General features: G+C 39.3%; 1 protein-coding gene across 3 annotated transcripts in view; it reads right to left on the bottom strand.

The window, feature by feature from the left end:
• LOC126458236 (phosphatidylcholine:ceramide cholinephosphotransferase 2-like) overlaps positions 1 to 17068 on the bottom strand; it is a 326386-nt gene that overhangs the window by 14134 nt on the left and 295184 nt on the right. For 2 of the 3 annotated variants that reach the window (XM_050095137.1, XM_050095136.1), the window contains exons 2-3: positions 8831 to 9029; positions 2838 to 3060 (exon numbers count right to left, since the gene is read on the bottom strand). In XM_050095137.1, coding sequence (XP_049951094.1) covers positions 2838 to 3060; positions 8831 to 9029 — 422 coding nt within the window. Of the gene's footprint in view, positions 1 to 2837; positions 3061 to 8830; positions 9030 to 11013; positions 11191 to 17068 lie in introns of those variants that run through there. The other variant, XM_050095135.1, reaches the window with a different exon arrangement.

Raw genomic sequence — 17068 nt, 5'->3', positions numbered from 1 at the left:
GTATGCTATCACTTCCACTACACTCTACTCAACAAACAGACTCTTATACACCAAATTACAATTACTTCAATTTATAGTCTGTGAAGTTCTTTCTACAAGAGACACAACATATTCTGCACAGATATTTGTAAAATATCTATTTGTGGTGTGCCTCAGTCAAACACAAGGGCACATTATCAGCTATTCTCTTCATACCAACTGGCAACACTTGGATATGTTCCGGAAGGGTGTTGTTTCTGCTTCCTCCTCATCCTGAGAAATGTGTATTCTGAAAACTAGTGCTACCAGTTTTTGACATAACATACTTTAATTATATGAGATGTGAACATAATCAATACCAAAGAGTTTATATTGTACTTAATTCAGTTATAATTGTTATTGGAAAAATAGCCTGTAAATGATACAATTTACTTGTATCATGGACATGTAACAGGTATTCAACTGTAATTATGTACAAATTTTAGTGTAGTTATAAGTAACGACTTGCCCTATATCTAATGTACAATGCTTTATTGTACTGTACACCTGAGATTTACTGAAGCGAACAAAATACAACACAAAATAAATGTCAAATGCACTTTGCACAAGATAATGCACCTTCTTTCTACATTGAATTACTTGTATCCACATGAAAATTCTTCTTTGCATCTAAGATATCCAGAGAACATAAAATAATTTTCAGCATACTCCAACACCAATGAGCATCACTCATTCATTCCCACTCCTCATTCTTTCCAAATCACCTAGATACCATCAACTTAAAATGAAATTGCTACTGGGGGCAACTCAGAGCAAAACATTAATGCACTAAAAATACAATTGAGGTTGGCAGCAGAAAGTGGTTAAATCGTAAGTGCCAAGTTGTCAATAGGCACATACAAAAGAAAGAAAACTTATTACCTTTCAGAGCTATACTACTACTTTTTGGTGAGTGGTCTCCTTTAATTCTAAAGTATTCACCTTAGTAAGAATTTGGTTATCGGGTAATATGTAATGTTTTTGCATGTACCACAAGCTGGTAACAGGTAATTTCACACGTACTGCTCCAACATAAATTGTTTTGATTTACTGTATTTATGTTCTATATTTTCTATGTATTGGAAGGTTTACTTACACTTATGATAGTTGATAATCAAATCAAAGAAGATAATCCATTCTGTAGGCTGATGTTCAACTGTAAATTTTATCTTGTGAATTTTGTTCAAATTTTCTAGCCTATCAGTCCCACACACGTGTGCCATTAAATGGTATTACTGACATGTGCATATCTTCCATATTATGTTGTCTGTGTACATAAAATTATAATGTAACAATATGTAACATCTTTCAACAACTTACTAGATGTCAAAGAACCTGATGATGAAACATGTCATCTCCCCATCCTCAGAACAGGTGGGCTTCTCTCATCCAGGAGTCTGAATGATTTGCCTTTTTTTTTTTTTGTTTTTGACCTTTTCCCCAACCTACCCCTCTTTCCTCCGTGAGCAAGGAGCTAAAACTTCCTAAAGATGCACAGGAATGTGAAATTCCGAGGTAACCTAACTTGCATGAATGGGAAAAACATGTTTTTACTGATGAATGCTATTTATGCTTTCTGTACAAAAATCACAAACTGTGCTGGGAAGATGTGCTCCCCTTGGCATTCACATTCTAGTAGCCTGTAATGGAAACTCCATGCTTGGTACAGCATGTTGTGCAGAATGGCAGGCATGTCTCTGGGAATGGCAGTGATTTTGTCCGCAATCTTCTGTTTCAGTTCTTGGATAGTTGCAAGATGTGTGATGTACGTATTGCTTTTAGTATTTCCCCACAGGAAGAAATCACAAGCACTAAGATGAGCCTTCCAAACAATTTGTTAACAGTTTTCACTGGTTGTTGAGCGGTATGTGACATGGCTCCATCCTGCTAAAATGGCAGTTTCGATGTTAAGATGGAAGATTTCCATATTACTCTCTCACTAAGGGCAAACTTAGGCCTACATAAAAAAATGAACATTCAAGTTATTCAAGAAAAGTGTACAAAAGTGACCTTCAAATGCATCTCCACCTCAACATTCATTCCTCACTGGTTAGGCTTTATAGTACGTCATTCGTGGCACTCCCTCCTACTACCGTACAGGTATACACTCGCGCACACACACACATCCGTGTGTGTGTGTGTGTGTGTGTGTGTGTGTGTGTGTGTGTGTGTGTGTGTCGCGCACGCTAGTGTATACCTGTCCTTTTTTTCCCCCTAAGGTAAGTATTTCCAGTCCCAGGATTGGAATGACTCCTTACCCTCTCCCTTAAAACCCACATCCTTTTGTCTTTCCCTCTTTCCTGATGAAGCAACCTTAGGTTGCGAAAGCTTGAAATTTGTGTGTGTGTGTTTTTTATTGTGTCTATCTACCAGCACTTTGTCGTTTGGTAAGTCACAGCATCTTTGTTATTTATTTTTTTAGTACTCTAAAGTGACTAGTTCCATTATCAATCAAATGCACCCACTATTTTAACCCCAGACACAGCTTCAACTTTCATAGTGGAAACGTAAAAGAAAAGTTAGTATCAATATACTTTCACACCACTGCAGAGAGATGTTAGTAACCCAATCAGACAGCAGTGGTTGTGTCAGAAATAAATTATTGCCATCAGAGACAGCTCAGGTGTACAAGGTTTCTTGTTTATGTCATTACAATGACCAAAAGCATAATGTTTGAGATATTACAACAGCAAACATTATAAGAGACAAAACTAAGATGCTGTTCTACTAACGCACACAGTCACTTCTTTTCTGTATACTAGCAGTACGGTACGTATTATAAAATTTAGTATATGAATAGAAGGGCTTTATAAACATACCAACAAATGTTTTCCATTTCTCCTTTGGGAACCTAGGTTCTTCACGGAGAGGTGGTGGTACGTCGATCTTGACGATGCCATTTGAAAGGCTACCATTTCTGTGAATGGACAGACCCTCAGTCTTATCTTCCACATCGTAGTATTCACTGGATGGTGAATGGAGTACACTGCCTTTCCCACTCCCAGACCACGAATCATTTTTTGCTGATGGTGGGAGTAGGGGCTGTAACAAAAAAAGATTGAGCATGTTATCGAGAAAGTCTACAAGAAATTAAAGATGTTCTAACATTTGTTAACTACATATTTTATCCACTGTGGGTATACAGCGTAATATTTTATAGATTTCAGTCTCGGTAAGAAATGGTATTGGGTCATTCCACCTCGAGTGATCATGGGCCTCCCACTTTGAGTTTCAATTTTCCTGACATTTGCTGTAGACGGAAACCTATCCTAAAAATGAACCTGTACAAATTTTTAAATCATATATGAGAAGCAATGACCCATTTGGATAGCTTTTCAACAAATGTGTCTGAAAACGAACAGAATTCAATGTTGTAAACTCTTATTACAAGACAAAATCAAGTAGGAAATTTTGTCAGGCCTTGGGTAACTTTCGGCTGTGAATCAGAAAAATAGGGTGTGACAGAATGTGAACCTGCATTAAAGTGATTCAAAAAACCTGCAGAGAAAAGTACACAGTTTTCTCATACCCCTTTGGGGTCAGATATCTCGGGAAGAAAAAATGCAAAGCAACAACAACTTGGCACATTTGTTGACAGTGCTTGTGACATGATTTTATTAGTGTATTTTCCTGTATAGCCAACTATTTTGAATTATGCTTGATCACAAACATGGTGACGAATTCAAAATTACGATAAATGAGCCAAGTTCCGATGTAAATATTACTCAAAGGACAATTCAGAAATTCTCTTTTCTGGCTCCACTTAAAGGAGCACAATTTTCTGCACTAGGAACAGCCTGTTGGATCTTATAGTCACATCAGCAAAGGGACCAATTATGAGGATGAACTTCAACACAAGTACGTGCAATATGTTACGATTACAACACGGTATAGGTTGTTGAACTTATTGCTTCAAGACAAGCAAGAATGACAACTGATAGATTTATGCTTCTGTTCTAACTAGTTATGAAAGCCATGAAAATTTGATGACTCAACCAGTTCAAAACCATCAGTTGCTTCGGTTTCTGCATGTGTCCTGATTTGCAAGGTGGGTATGATGTTATAAAACATTGCTTATTCTGTTACATATAGATGGTTATGTTTGCTGGTTCTTCATCGAGGTTCCAAAACCTCAACTGAATTTCTTGCCTTAGTTTCCAACCCGCATTTTTTGGTTTCTACATCGAAGTTCCAAAGACTCAATTGGGTTTCTTGCCATGGTTCCGAAGCCAATATGTGGGTCTCTTCTTGTTGCATCCCAAGCTGGGCTATTTAAAATTACTGCTTCATGTAGTTAAATTTTCCTTAAATACTGTTCAATATTGCTTCTGGAAAATTCTGCTGACATTCTGTTCCAGTTGCTGAAGGTGCTACAAAACTCATGCTGATATGCTGTTGAGGAATCTAACATTTATCTTCTCTTTCAGGCCAACAGAATGGGCAAGCTGGACCACAAGGGTGTCGAATTTGATGACGGCATTGTGTTCTTCAGTATCAACTTCACACGTTACCAATCCACCAGCGAGTGTCATAGATGCAGGTGATGTATTGGCCCGGTATAAGGCTTAAAACTGATATGAATGCCACAGTGGTGGCAATTGACTGATATACTGAGGCCACAAAAGAAGTTGCATTACTTGAAATGCAGTTAACTTGGATGTGGTCATTTGCAAATCATTCTTCTTGTAGCTTTTTTCATTTCCTACTTCTTGGCTTTAAATAAAGATGAACTTCATTCATTGTACCCACTGGTCACAAAATTTGAATACATCTTTTGGGGTTAAAATTTGATTGCCTGTAGTTCGTTGTAGGATTGCTCCTGCTGCTAAGTATTTAGCCAATCCAACAATTTCATAGCACAGAAATTTACGATAGCTTGTGCCAAACAAATTTCATTCAGCAGTTATACCAAAGTCCTCTTCATCGTAGCACAGGTTGATAATTTTTTTTTTAAATTCTTGTATTGAGCAGTGTAACCACCACTGAAATAGTGATTGCGTATTATTACTTCCATCATACAGTTGATCTGTTTGGCCAGAAATGTATGGATGGCAATAGTGTCATGTTTGAGACAATAGCTGATAATGCGTAAGTTAATAAATTGTACTTCTTCAGCTTTACAGTCTACAACAGACAACACATTGTTGCTTCACTGTTGTCCCAGTGATATCCTTGAACAGCATCCTGGTTAATGAAAGAATAATTTTCCGCAAAATTTATTAGAATAACTAGTTCATCAGACCTCAAATTTTCTTTGTTTTTCTTCAAGCCTGCTGTTTCATGCTGAACCACATCATACATGAATTTCGCAATATCAGACTAAACTACTTTCCAGTGGCTTCATAAAGGGCTATTTTTAGATGAAAATTATATAGATCTTCATAGTCAATTGAAAATGAGCATCAATTTGCCAATCACCCCTGTTGCTTGAACTGGCACTGTGCATTAAGCAAGCTGTACCAGCTTCCAATGGTAGAATATTGCGCACAATTCTCTTACTTTTCATCCCTTTGCTTAATTGATCTAAGATACAACAAGATATATAAGATACAACAAGATGTTTCTAGGAGAGCAAAGTGTGCTCTTTCCAATGGTGCTGGAAAGAACTACTTCTGAACTGACCCTTTTGCAATATTTTCACCTGAACTTGGCTCACTTTCTGCAGTTTTATATTTGGCATCATGTTTCTGATTGTTTGATTCACAATAAGTGCTTAGGTAGGAAGATTTACTGATAGGGTCCTGCCCCAGGTACTGTTAATATAAGTGCCAAGTTGTAGTTCTTATGCATTTTTCTTCTGGAGATATTTGACTCCAAAGAAGGCCAAAATATTTGAATGTTTTTCTCTGCAGGTTTTTTAGGGTACTTTCATGCTTTATAGTGTTTTACACGTTGCCACACTATATTTTTCTAATTCAGGGCCAAAAGTTACACAGGACCTGAAAACAAGAGGTTCCTAGTTGCTGTATCCTTGTATTAAGAAAGATTCCAAAACTGAGGTTTGTTCACTTTCACTGCACCCATCTCAAAGAGCTTCTCAAATACAGAGCCACAGGTTCCACCCTGTAAGGTATTATGAGTTTTTGCACGAGTTCTATTCTACGTTATGTTTGTTTCGACGGTAAATTTGAACAAAATTGGAAATGGAAGAGTGGGAAACTTTTGTAAAATGTGATCACTTGATATGGAATGATCCTATTTATTCTGTATCCGTGGGTTTCTGGCAATGTCGCTGGTTTGAAGAAGACAATGAGTAATGGAGAATAAACAATTTGTGAAACAACAATGTAGTCTAAATGTCAGCACATAATCATTGAGTGTATCACACAGAATACTTCATGAATATACCGAAGTTTGTTGTGCCACCCATCTGCTTGGAGATGTGACCTTATCCTATTGGGAGAGGGTGAGCTGGAGCAGCCGACAGCACTCTCTAGTGAGGGATATTTATGTTCCTAAATTGTTTGTGATTTATTGGGTTCTGTGAATGCTGTTTGTGAGAATAATACTGGATGAGTTTGTGAACACATTCTACCTGAACAGGTTCCTGCTGGAAGTCTACGCTGGCCATTCGAGAGATTGTGTTAATGACTATTTTCCATTGCTAGATTAATGGATTTGTGTCAGCTTTTTTTATTTTTTACTATAGTATGCGTGCTATGTGTGCTGTTATGCGCACAACTGTGTTTCCCGTATAACAACATTGGAGTTAAGCATTTGTTGTATGAAGTTCTAGGTTGTGTTGTTAGTGGTTAGTAATCATGTTGGACTGTGATTGGTAGGTACTGTGGTGTTTGTTTTACCTACAGTGATGATGCTAGAGTTGTCAGTAATCATGTTGGTCTCCAACTGGTAGGTACAATGGAGTTTATTTTACCCACATTGGTGGGGTTAGGTTCTCGGTATTAGCTATATGAGGTGAGTTTTGGTCTTGTGGTACCCTGGGTTTAATGTTAGCTATATAGGTCAAGTGAAATTACCTGCTTTGGAGCTATGTGTGGCTTTGTAGCCCCATGGACTTTCTTTGAGCTACGCAAGTCAAGGAAAATTTCTGACAATTTCTTTTCTTCAGTTTTTGTTGACTTCTGAGAATACTGTTGGCTTGATTGTTGTGTTAATATTTGTTTTGGCATGTCTTCATTATTAGGAGTGTCCTGTATTTAGTTTGTCCCCACCCAAAACCCCATAATTCCCAAAGTTTTTGCATTAGTTTCATTGTAATTCTTAAATTAAAAATTTCCTGTATTATTTTTGTCTGTCTGCATGTGTAAAGATTGACAACATGGCCACCATACTGTATACTACTGAAACAGGGGTGTCCATCATCCTGACACTGTCACTGGGTCAAAGCTGACAGGTTGTACAAAAACCATTTCTGGCCCCTTCATTATCTTTCAAACACTTATTGCATAAATATGTCACAAAATCACTTAATTAAATTCTCCTGGTCTCCACAATCATCTGTGCACCACTCAGCAATATGCCAAGTGCTTCCATTAAATACGCTTCTGAGTGGCCTTGTCATTTGTAAACAACTGAGAGTGGCATTTGAAGTTGATTGGACACACATTAACAGCACTCCACATAGCTTGGTCAGTATAAGACCTTACAAAATAATATTAACACCCTAATAGGAATCCATACAGTTTCAATCAGATCAGAGCAAGAAACAGTCTGAATAAGATGTATGGTGAAAGTAATCCCACTGGCCACCAGAAAAAATCCTGGGTGGAATAGTGAATAAATACATGAAAGGTGTACCGGTAACGAAATTTCAGTCTTGTTCATACAACTGTCTACTTCTCAAAATGGCTCTATACATGATGAACTCTTAAGATTATACCTTGTTTATGCACATAAAAATTCCTGCAGATTCTCTACTATTTCAGTTCCAAATAGGCTTACTACTTTACACGTACATTCATGACAAACTCCTTTTTAAATAGTTAAATATTACAATGAAACAAAAATGTATTGCCACATTTTTAAACAATATTTTGCAACATTTGGTACATTTTGCGTCACTTGAAACAGTTTATCTTTGGTCCAAAAAGACATAGTCTGGTCTTTGCCACATTTGTACTTGATGTTGCTGACATCCATACAATTTCACACTACACCATCCCATCTTTTTAAACTGGCTTTGGGCATGTCCACTCCTGACCTCACTCTATACATCCATTTCATCCAGTTTTTGTTGGACCTAGGCAATGTTTCGTAACTGTCATCTGCCCTGGGATCTTGGTGACCTTTCCTTTTCACAAATCTCTCAACAATTTCTGGAGATGCATGTAGTTACTGCAGTGTTCATACGAAGCTTTCTCAATACTTCAGTGCAACTGGAATAGTGCATGATTTTGGCGTATCACCACAGTGCATCCTCAACAAGCAAGTTCAAGAATAACATCTCACTACTTAAGAGATAAGGAGTAATCAGGAGGTGCAGTTTCGCTTCTTTGGTCGTAATTCGGCCAGATTTTGTCCCCAATCAGGAACCCCTGGTTTGAAACGACACTTAATGAAAATAGTCCACGCCAGCGTCGGCAGGACTCTTGTCCAAAGTAGCCAGTTCGAACTTTGACGGTGATAAATTTCTACGGCCAGTATTTGGAGAGCTAAGGTTACGATAGTGCTGGCCTTAAGCTTCCGTAGTGAACCACGGAGTGATGACATTACGCCATCTTCTGCCTACAGATACATTATGCTCAGCGTCCCCATAAGTGCAATTTAAAGATGCAGGCTCGGTTTAAACCTCTCCCCTCCTCTTAACAAAATACATAAGAATTACAAAACAAAAACAATTTGCAATTACCTGTCGCTGATAAAGATCAGACTGTGTCATATCAGGAGCTAGGCGGGAACTCTCACTCTCGCTGTGAAGGACTGTAGTATCATCATTCACTTGATGAGAAGAACTTTCTACGTCTATAGCGTGATGTGGGCTTCCTTGAACACCAGGACTATGGAAACTGCCATAATCGTTGTGGCTGTTCTTAGGGTCCAAAACCATCCTGTAATATAAAGAATACGGAATATTACACTCTCAAAGGCCGTTATTGCAGGTGCTGGAAATAAAAAAATTAACTAGAAATAGAAACTGCACATGGCTGAAGACAGACTGGTTCATTGAAATTAATGTCTAAAAAATTGATCAGCTTAAAGAAAAATTGCCTATTTTCCGGTATAGGCCTACCTCTTCACATACTGCTGTCATTGAAAACAGTTTCGACCACTCCTATGAATAACCCTATGACTATTGCGCATTTGTCTTATTACCACACATACATGCATCCAGCGTGGAAAACTCTTTGTGCAGTCACACCAGTAGGTCAACAAACTGCCTGATAATGTTATGACTACGTTCTAATACCAGAGTTTATACCCAAAACATAGAAAACAAAACATGCTTGCAGAAGAATATGCTTTGGTCAATCAATCAAAATCTAATTTTTCCGCGTTGGTAATTCCAGAGTATAACTAGTAACCGACTATTGCCCTCACTCGCACATCTACTGTGACCTGAAGGCTGCGTATTCCTAGAGCTACAATGGTGAACTGCATCCGTCTGTCCCGAATAACAATGATGGCGTTTTGATAGATGCTATCCAAATAGCAACAAGATTCGGAAAGAGGAAATCAATTTCCACAATCAACCAGCAGAAATAACCACCATAGGATAGGCACCATTACAAAAATATTAAAGCGAAATGGAATTGAAATTTTAAATTCCGTTAGTGGTCGTTTATTCTGCACTGTAAAATAAGCTAATATTTCCCCGAGAGTTTTAGAAATGCAACAATAAACCAGTTGACAACAAATTTATCACTTACATAGGACATTGTCAAAAAGCATCATACATTTAATCCAAAAATTGTAGCTTTCTAAGCTACAGTGCTACATGCAGACGGCCAACCCCTTCAGCCGTTTAAGTTTGTTGCACCTTTTGAGGCAACTAAGATGTGGAATTAGTCTGTTCTTCTCCAGCCTTTTAACAACCTTAATGGTAGTCAACTGAAAACAGGAATCCATATTTTATATATATGTACCATCTGATAGCGAATCACTTTCCACAGAATTGTTTGATTTCCTTTTTCTTGTCATTTTATTTCAACTTCAAATTACGCCATTTTATTAATTTCTATTTACTTTCTGAATGTTCACGTCACTTAATATGCACAACTATTCGTGCTTTTCGTAAATATTTGTGTGCTCAAAGTATGCGCTTTTCTTGATCTTCCTTTGTCACTTTTCTCTCTCCCCAACCCCCTTTTCCGTGTTTACCAACATTGCTGCACTCATGCACTAAAGAAAAAAACGTTGGATCATCAGGATATTACGTCAGGAACAACTTGTTCAGCAAATGCTACTATCACCCATTCCATTTTCTTTCTTCGCGACTTAACTGAATAAGTAATTGAGATGGAATAGAACGTTCACATTTGTCCCCTCTTAACTTTCAAATATCAATAACCCTGAACAAGTGATGAGAAACGTCAACGTATGTTTATTAGCTTGACAGAGTGTTTACTGCAGTCTCTGTTATGCTTTCCGGGGGTTGTGATTTCATTAAAAAAAAAAAAGAATTGTACACTATATGGTTGGAATTATACGAAACCACACACACACACACACACACACACACACACACACAACGCGAATCCCTGTAAGTGCATAATCCCGCCAAGAACGCTTCCTCCGATTACGCCTTGCAAATTCGTACAACATTCTTCTGCAAAATGTATTACGGTCATTTTACACTACAAAGAGTTTACGACGAAGAAAAACCTGTAGCTAACTAGAAAGTGTTACTATCACAGGTGAAGGGGGGAAAATAAATTCCATTTGAAGGATGCAATGCATGGTACTTCAAAAATAGATCAGGTTCGTAGAACTGTCATATGTATAGCTGCACATAACAACGTACACGGATGTACCGTTTGACAAGCTTTAGCGGTCTCGACATTACGAGCATCCACTACAAGAGTATGGGCTTACCTGGCCACTGCTTCCACAGGAACATCACAGATTCCACGTACGTTACACTCTTCTTGCACACATAAACACTGCGTTAGAGGATGTTCTATGGAGACACGACACTCCATGAAAAATACACGCACATACACATTCCGACCACTGTAGTAACACACTTGAAATGGCTTCCTACCCTTCGCAACGGCCCGAAGCAGACTGTTTGTTGTAGTCCCCACCGCGTTCCTTATCCCCACCAAGACTAGCCGTGGAGGGGACGGTGGCCTTGGAGGTGGTAAAACTACGTGACGTCACGAAACGGGTCGCCGTTCCGAGTGCTCGCGTACCTCAGTAATTGGCCGGACTGCGGCAAACAACGAAGCCATAGCGAGATTCGCAAATATAAACTAAGAAGATATTAGATCTGCAGAATCTGGGAGAAGTGATGGCGCCGAAAACCAGATGACACTGTTACTTAGCATTCTTACTGCTGCCAAGGCTTAAAATCAACACGAACTCAAATCTACGGCACCCTGAACATTAAGAATGAAATTTTCGCAGGGGTTGAGCCACTGAAGCGTTATTGATTTTACTCCTGGGTGAAAACTCTCAAACTATCATAGCCACTGGACCTGTTAATAGCTATTGCTTATCATCAATAAAAATTTTTTAAACATATGCGAAAGAGTTTACTTTAGACTTGGGCTTGCAGAACATTTTTATCTTAAGATACAACTCCAGATTGCTGCTAACAGTCCGCCCGAGTGGCCGAGCAGTTCTAGGCGCTTCAGTCTGGAACAGCGCGACCGCAACGGTCGCAGGTTCAAATCCTGCCTCGGGCAGGGATGTGTGTGATGTCTTTAGGTTAGTTAGGTTTAAGTTGTTCCAAGTTCTAGGGGACTGATGACCTCAGAAGTTAAGTCCCATAGTGCTCAGAGCCATTTGATTTTTTGTTGCTAACACTTTACTTTCTGCTTATGTCTAGATCAGTACAGTAAGTGACGCGAAAGATCTAGAATACACATTGTGGCAGAGACCAGCTTCGCAAAACCTAAATGCCTTGCTAAGTTTTCCGTCGCTTTGTGATACGTCAATTTCATGTACGTGGGCAAAAAGAAAGGTTGTTTTTTGCAATACACGAATTTATATTTTTATTGTTTTCGTTACAGTTTTTCGGTTTATCAACCTTTTGTGAGTAATTATACAAAAAAACTGTATCTACATTCATTCCCTGCAAATTTATGTGAAGTGCCTGACAGAGGGTACGTCCCACTATACCAGCTATTATGGCTTTCTGCCGTTCCATTCGCGTATGTAGCGCGCTTCTGAGTAGCTTTTCACAGGATAGTTTGCACATACCTCGATCCATAGCTTTCAGGATGTCATGTGAGAAAAATGCAAGTTGGGTCTTACACGATCTACGTTTTCTAAATCAATGCTGGTTGACACGTAGAAGGTCATCCTGTTCGAGATACCTTCTTAAATTTGAGTTTAGAATATGTTCTAAGATTTTCAACAAATGGATGTCAATCTTCAAATATTGGACGGTACTTCCGTTGATCACTTCTACTACCCTACTCGTTGACAGGTGTGACCTGTGCTTTTTTTCAGCTACTGGGTACAGTTTTTTGTTCGAGGGATCTACAATGGATTATTATAGTTCACAGAGGGGCTAACTCAGCAGCGAATTGGGTTAAAATCCCGCGAGCTGGAGAGACATGGCAGTGTTGCTCACGCCACGCCCACGGGAACGGTGAGAAAGCAGGCGCGCCCGGGGGCGTCGTCTTGTGTCTCACTTGCCCCCTATTAAAGACCGCCTCGCGAAGAATGTGCCGCCGCCAGTTCCAGCAGAGAAATAGCCAAAAGACCACGCAGCCGCCCTCATTCGCCTCTTATGCTCTACAATAGCGCAGCGTAGCTACGCTTTCGAAATAGTTCGAAACGAAAGACATGTCTTGGGAAAGCAAACATAAAAAGATAGTAATCTTTGGTTACACGATTACGACAGGAAAGATGCCAGTCACGTTGTACAAATATCCTCAAGTGCCCGTGCCTCGTTGTTGTTGTTTTTTTTTCCCACCCCAACAGGCTCACTTAAAAATGGCTACAAGAACACAGGACAGAAAATCTGAATATTTCGTTACGTTCCATCTTCGATTACTGCGAGAAAAACAATATCGTCTGTCCATCTCTATAAATATGTCACCCAAAATAATCACTGTGACGACTGTGGAAAAGCAAATCTTTATCCCTGTATTCTATTCATCAAAAAAGTTATTTCTTCAGCCTTCTCGACCGTATTCAGATGTAATTCCCTGGAGTGTGATACTGCGATGGACGTTTCTGACCAGCAAATTTTTTTGTAAATAACAATTATTCTTTACAAAAAAATTTGCTGGTCAGAAACGTCCATCTCAGTTCTAATCCTAGGATGCCACCGAGCGAGGTGGCGGAGTGGTTAGCGCACTGGACTCGCATTCGGGAGGACGACGGTTCAATCCCGTCTCCAACCATCCTGATTTAGGTTTTCCGTGATTTCCCTACATCGTTTCAGGCAAATGCCGGGATGGTTCCTTTGAAAGGGCACGGCCGATTTCCTTCCCAATCCTTCCCTAACCCGAGCTTGCGCTCCGTCTCTAATGACCTCGTTGTCGACGGGACGTTAAACACTAACCACCACCACCTAGGATGCCGATGCTTGTATACAGGCCTACAAATTCACGGATACTATCAAAATACAGGCTGTTTCAAAAAGTACTTCACAACTTTGAAAATTCATATAAATTAACTCACAGTACCTACAGAGGTTCAAATGGCTCTGAGCACTATGGGATTTAACATCTTACATCATCAGTCCCCTAGAACTTAGAACTACTTAAACCTAACTAACCTAAGGACGTCACACACATCCATGCCCGAGGCAGGATTCGAACCTACGACCGTAGCAGTCCCGCGGTTCCGGACTGAAGTGCCTAGAACCGCACGGCCACCGCGTCCAGCCCCTACAGAGGTGATTGTAGTGTGAATTTGTAGGGAAATACATCAAGTTTTGTCTTGCGTACTCCGAATGGCACCGCAAAGAAGCGCTATAATCCATTCAACATAAGAATATACCTGATGTAAACAAACACAAACGCGACTATTGGTCAGAAGCCGTAGCAAACGTTACGCTCTTGGAAGTAGGTCCTACTTATGTATTAGATATTTTATCACTAAGTAACGTTAAATGAAACTTTAAGATATTCAAATGTATTAACAGTCATCAACGTGTTTCTTAATCACGCTTCAGCTACGTAGTTTTCATTTCAAAAATGTGTACAGTCACAGCCTCTGTAGCGTTGTGCTCTGATTGTCGCGCTGTTAATGGGCAGTATAAAAATGGCTGAGGCTGCTTTCTGTTCCGTAGTGAAAACGCGCGTGGAACACGGTTAAAAAGTGCCGAGAAATAGGCTGTTCTTAATTTTTTTCATAAATTTACGGATATAATCGGTTCTGATGATTATTAGCGTTGTATACAATGCAGTTGATATGCAAACACGTATAGAACGTGTAGCACAGTCGGTGGCGTAATTGAATGTAAACCAAATGCTATTATTCGTGCGTTGATTCCAATCTCCCCAGTATCTTTTTTTCTCATTCAATTTGAAATACCTACATCTCGTAATTACAAAACTTATCATTTTTTATGAATAATGCACGTCTTCTTGTTTCTAATTACATATTGGACGCGAAATTCCTGTCGCCATTTCAAGATACAAATTCTTAATTATCGATGTTTTATGAAAGACTGTTTATATAACTTGTTTAAATTAAGTAAACACAACAATTTAATTTTAAGGCAAAATTGGAAAACCAAATCCTTTTTATTTGGACTATGTCCATCGTTTTATACAACAGAAGTAGATAAGTATCCTAGAAACATGAAAAACAATCATTTTCACAGAATCGAGCACATCATACAAATGCTGCATGCAATTTACATGGTACCATTGCAATATGAACCCAACAGAACTGATTTGGAGACCATTTACGTGATTTGACCCCTAGAAATACCAAGACTGTTAAGCTGCCACACATACTGGAACTAACGCACGCACGCAGCTTTTTCATACGTCACTTCCGAACAATGGTGGGCTACAGAACGACTCATCTTAAAAGAAGAAGAGAAAATGGTGCACCTGGTTGGCTTCGTGGATTCTGTTGTCGATAGGTTCGTTATCAACGTAGCAGGTGACACTTCCAGAATTGAAATGTATTTCTCGGATTCGGATATGGAAGAAGCTAAGAGATTGCCAGACGAGTGACAGTAAGTAATACCTTCAGTGGCTTCAATATTTAACTATATGGTGAATTCCTTCAATACTCTCTCACGTTACACACAGCTTTGTGCAGAAAATTACCCTTTGGTTAAGTCAGGAATTTTCATCATTCTTGCTTTTAATTGCAATATTACGTTAGTTAAAAACGATAACGTGTTGCGGTGTTTTCGTTTAGCCGTCTAAGGAGCGTATTGTGGGAGATTTCCAGTGTATTATTTCATTCTGCTTAAAAATTAAATGACATTCGAAACTGTATTGTTCGTCTGCCCATCCCTTTTTACGTGTGAACTACAGCTAGCCGCGTCACTGCATGCTAGCTGTACCACCTGAAAGGCCTGTGCTGTCCAAGTTAAATGCGCCGGTAAAGCTGTTTTCCGCTAAGTCGATATGCTCGTAACGCCCAGCACAAAACGTACCCTTGTTATCTTACTGGAGACAGCTTGGCTGCAGTCCCGCGTGAAACGGAAATCCAGTGAGGTTCCAACAAACGCGGAAGAATACATAGCCAATGTTCACATCCGGTTTATTCTTATGATAAACGGATTATAGTGGCAGTTGCGTTAAAAATGGCTGCCTTCACTGGACCCGAGCGTGCTGGCTGTGTGTTTTGGTTTGAAGAATCGAAGGCGGTGACAACAGTTCAGCGTAATTTCCATACATTGCAACATGTTTGTGATAGCCCTAATCTGAACGTTTCTTGCGCCTTGAGCAAGAACACACAGTGTATGGTCCCTTTTTTGCGTGAGAGCACCATCAATGAATATGTTACAACAATTTTTGATACTACAGATCGACGAGGATGACAAAGAACGAAGTGTTTACTTCATGCAAGATGGCGCACCACCCTACTACATGGCTGACGTCCGTGATTTTCTCAGTGACCGCTTTCCAGGCCGTGATGCGCCAATTGCATGGTCCCCACGTTCGCCAGACCTGACACCACTCGATTTTTTTTATGGGGATTCATTAAGGATACTGTGTTTGTACCTCCTATGCCGGCTTCTCTACCTGAACTTAGAGCAAGAATTTACGCCGCCACTGAGCAAGTTACACCTGCAATGCTACAGCGAGTTTGGGAAGAAATTGACTTCCGATGTGATGTGTGCAGGATAACCAACGTAAGCCACATACAACATCATTATTTTAACGTAAAAAATAACACTAAATTCAGCTCTCTATCGTACTTCAATAAATTTATGTATTTATATGAATTTTTAATGTTGTAAAGTCCTTTTTGAAGCACCCTCTATTTCCAGTAGCTACTATAGCACTAAACCGATAGCTCCAACACTGATCTAAAATACAGCAAACTAAAATTGTTGACATTCTTTTTTCATTTATTACAGTTGCACATATTGGTCCATCCTGATCACCTAAGAAGAAGAAGAAGAAGAAGGAGGAGGAGGAGGAGGAAGATTAGGGTTTAACGCCCCGCCGGCGTCAAAAGCCGTTAGAGATGGCGCGCGCTCGGATTAAGGAAGAATTGCGAATTGTCTAGTAGAGTGCAAACTTACACTTTCACCAGGAATTTCACCTGGGCGGTTTATTTGAGTTTTTCAATTCTGGAGACACAGACCAGTGTTTACATCTGTAGTGTACAGTAAGCAGTAACAATGTCTTATGCAATATTAGCAATGTATTCTTCTTGTTCTTAAGTGTTCTGTATATTCTGCTACATATATATTGAAATTTACGCATTTTAGTTTTTGTGTTGTCGTTTTGGTAACATCTTATATTATGCGTCTTCTGGTGCCTAAGTCAAT

The sequence above is a fragment of the Schistocerca serialis genome, chromosome 2, assembly GCF_023864345.2.
Source record: "Schistocerca serialis cubense isolate TAMUIC-IGC-003099 chromosome 2, iqSchSeri2.2, whole genome shotgun sequence".
NCBI classification, from domain to species: domain Eukaryota; kingdom Metazoa; phylum Arthropoda; class Insecta; order Orthoptera; family Acrididae; genus Schistocerca; species Schistocerca serialis.
The sequence above is the reverse complement of the archived record's forward strand: the minus strand, read 5'-3'. Positions and strand labels throughout refer to the sequence as shown.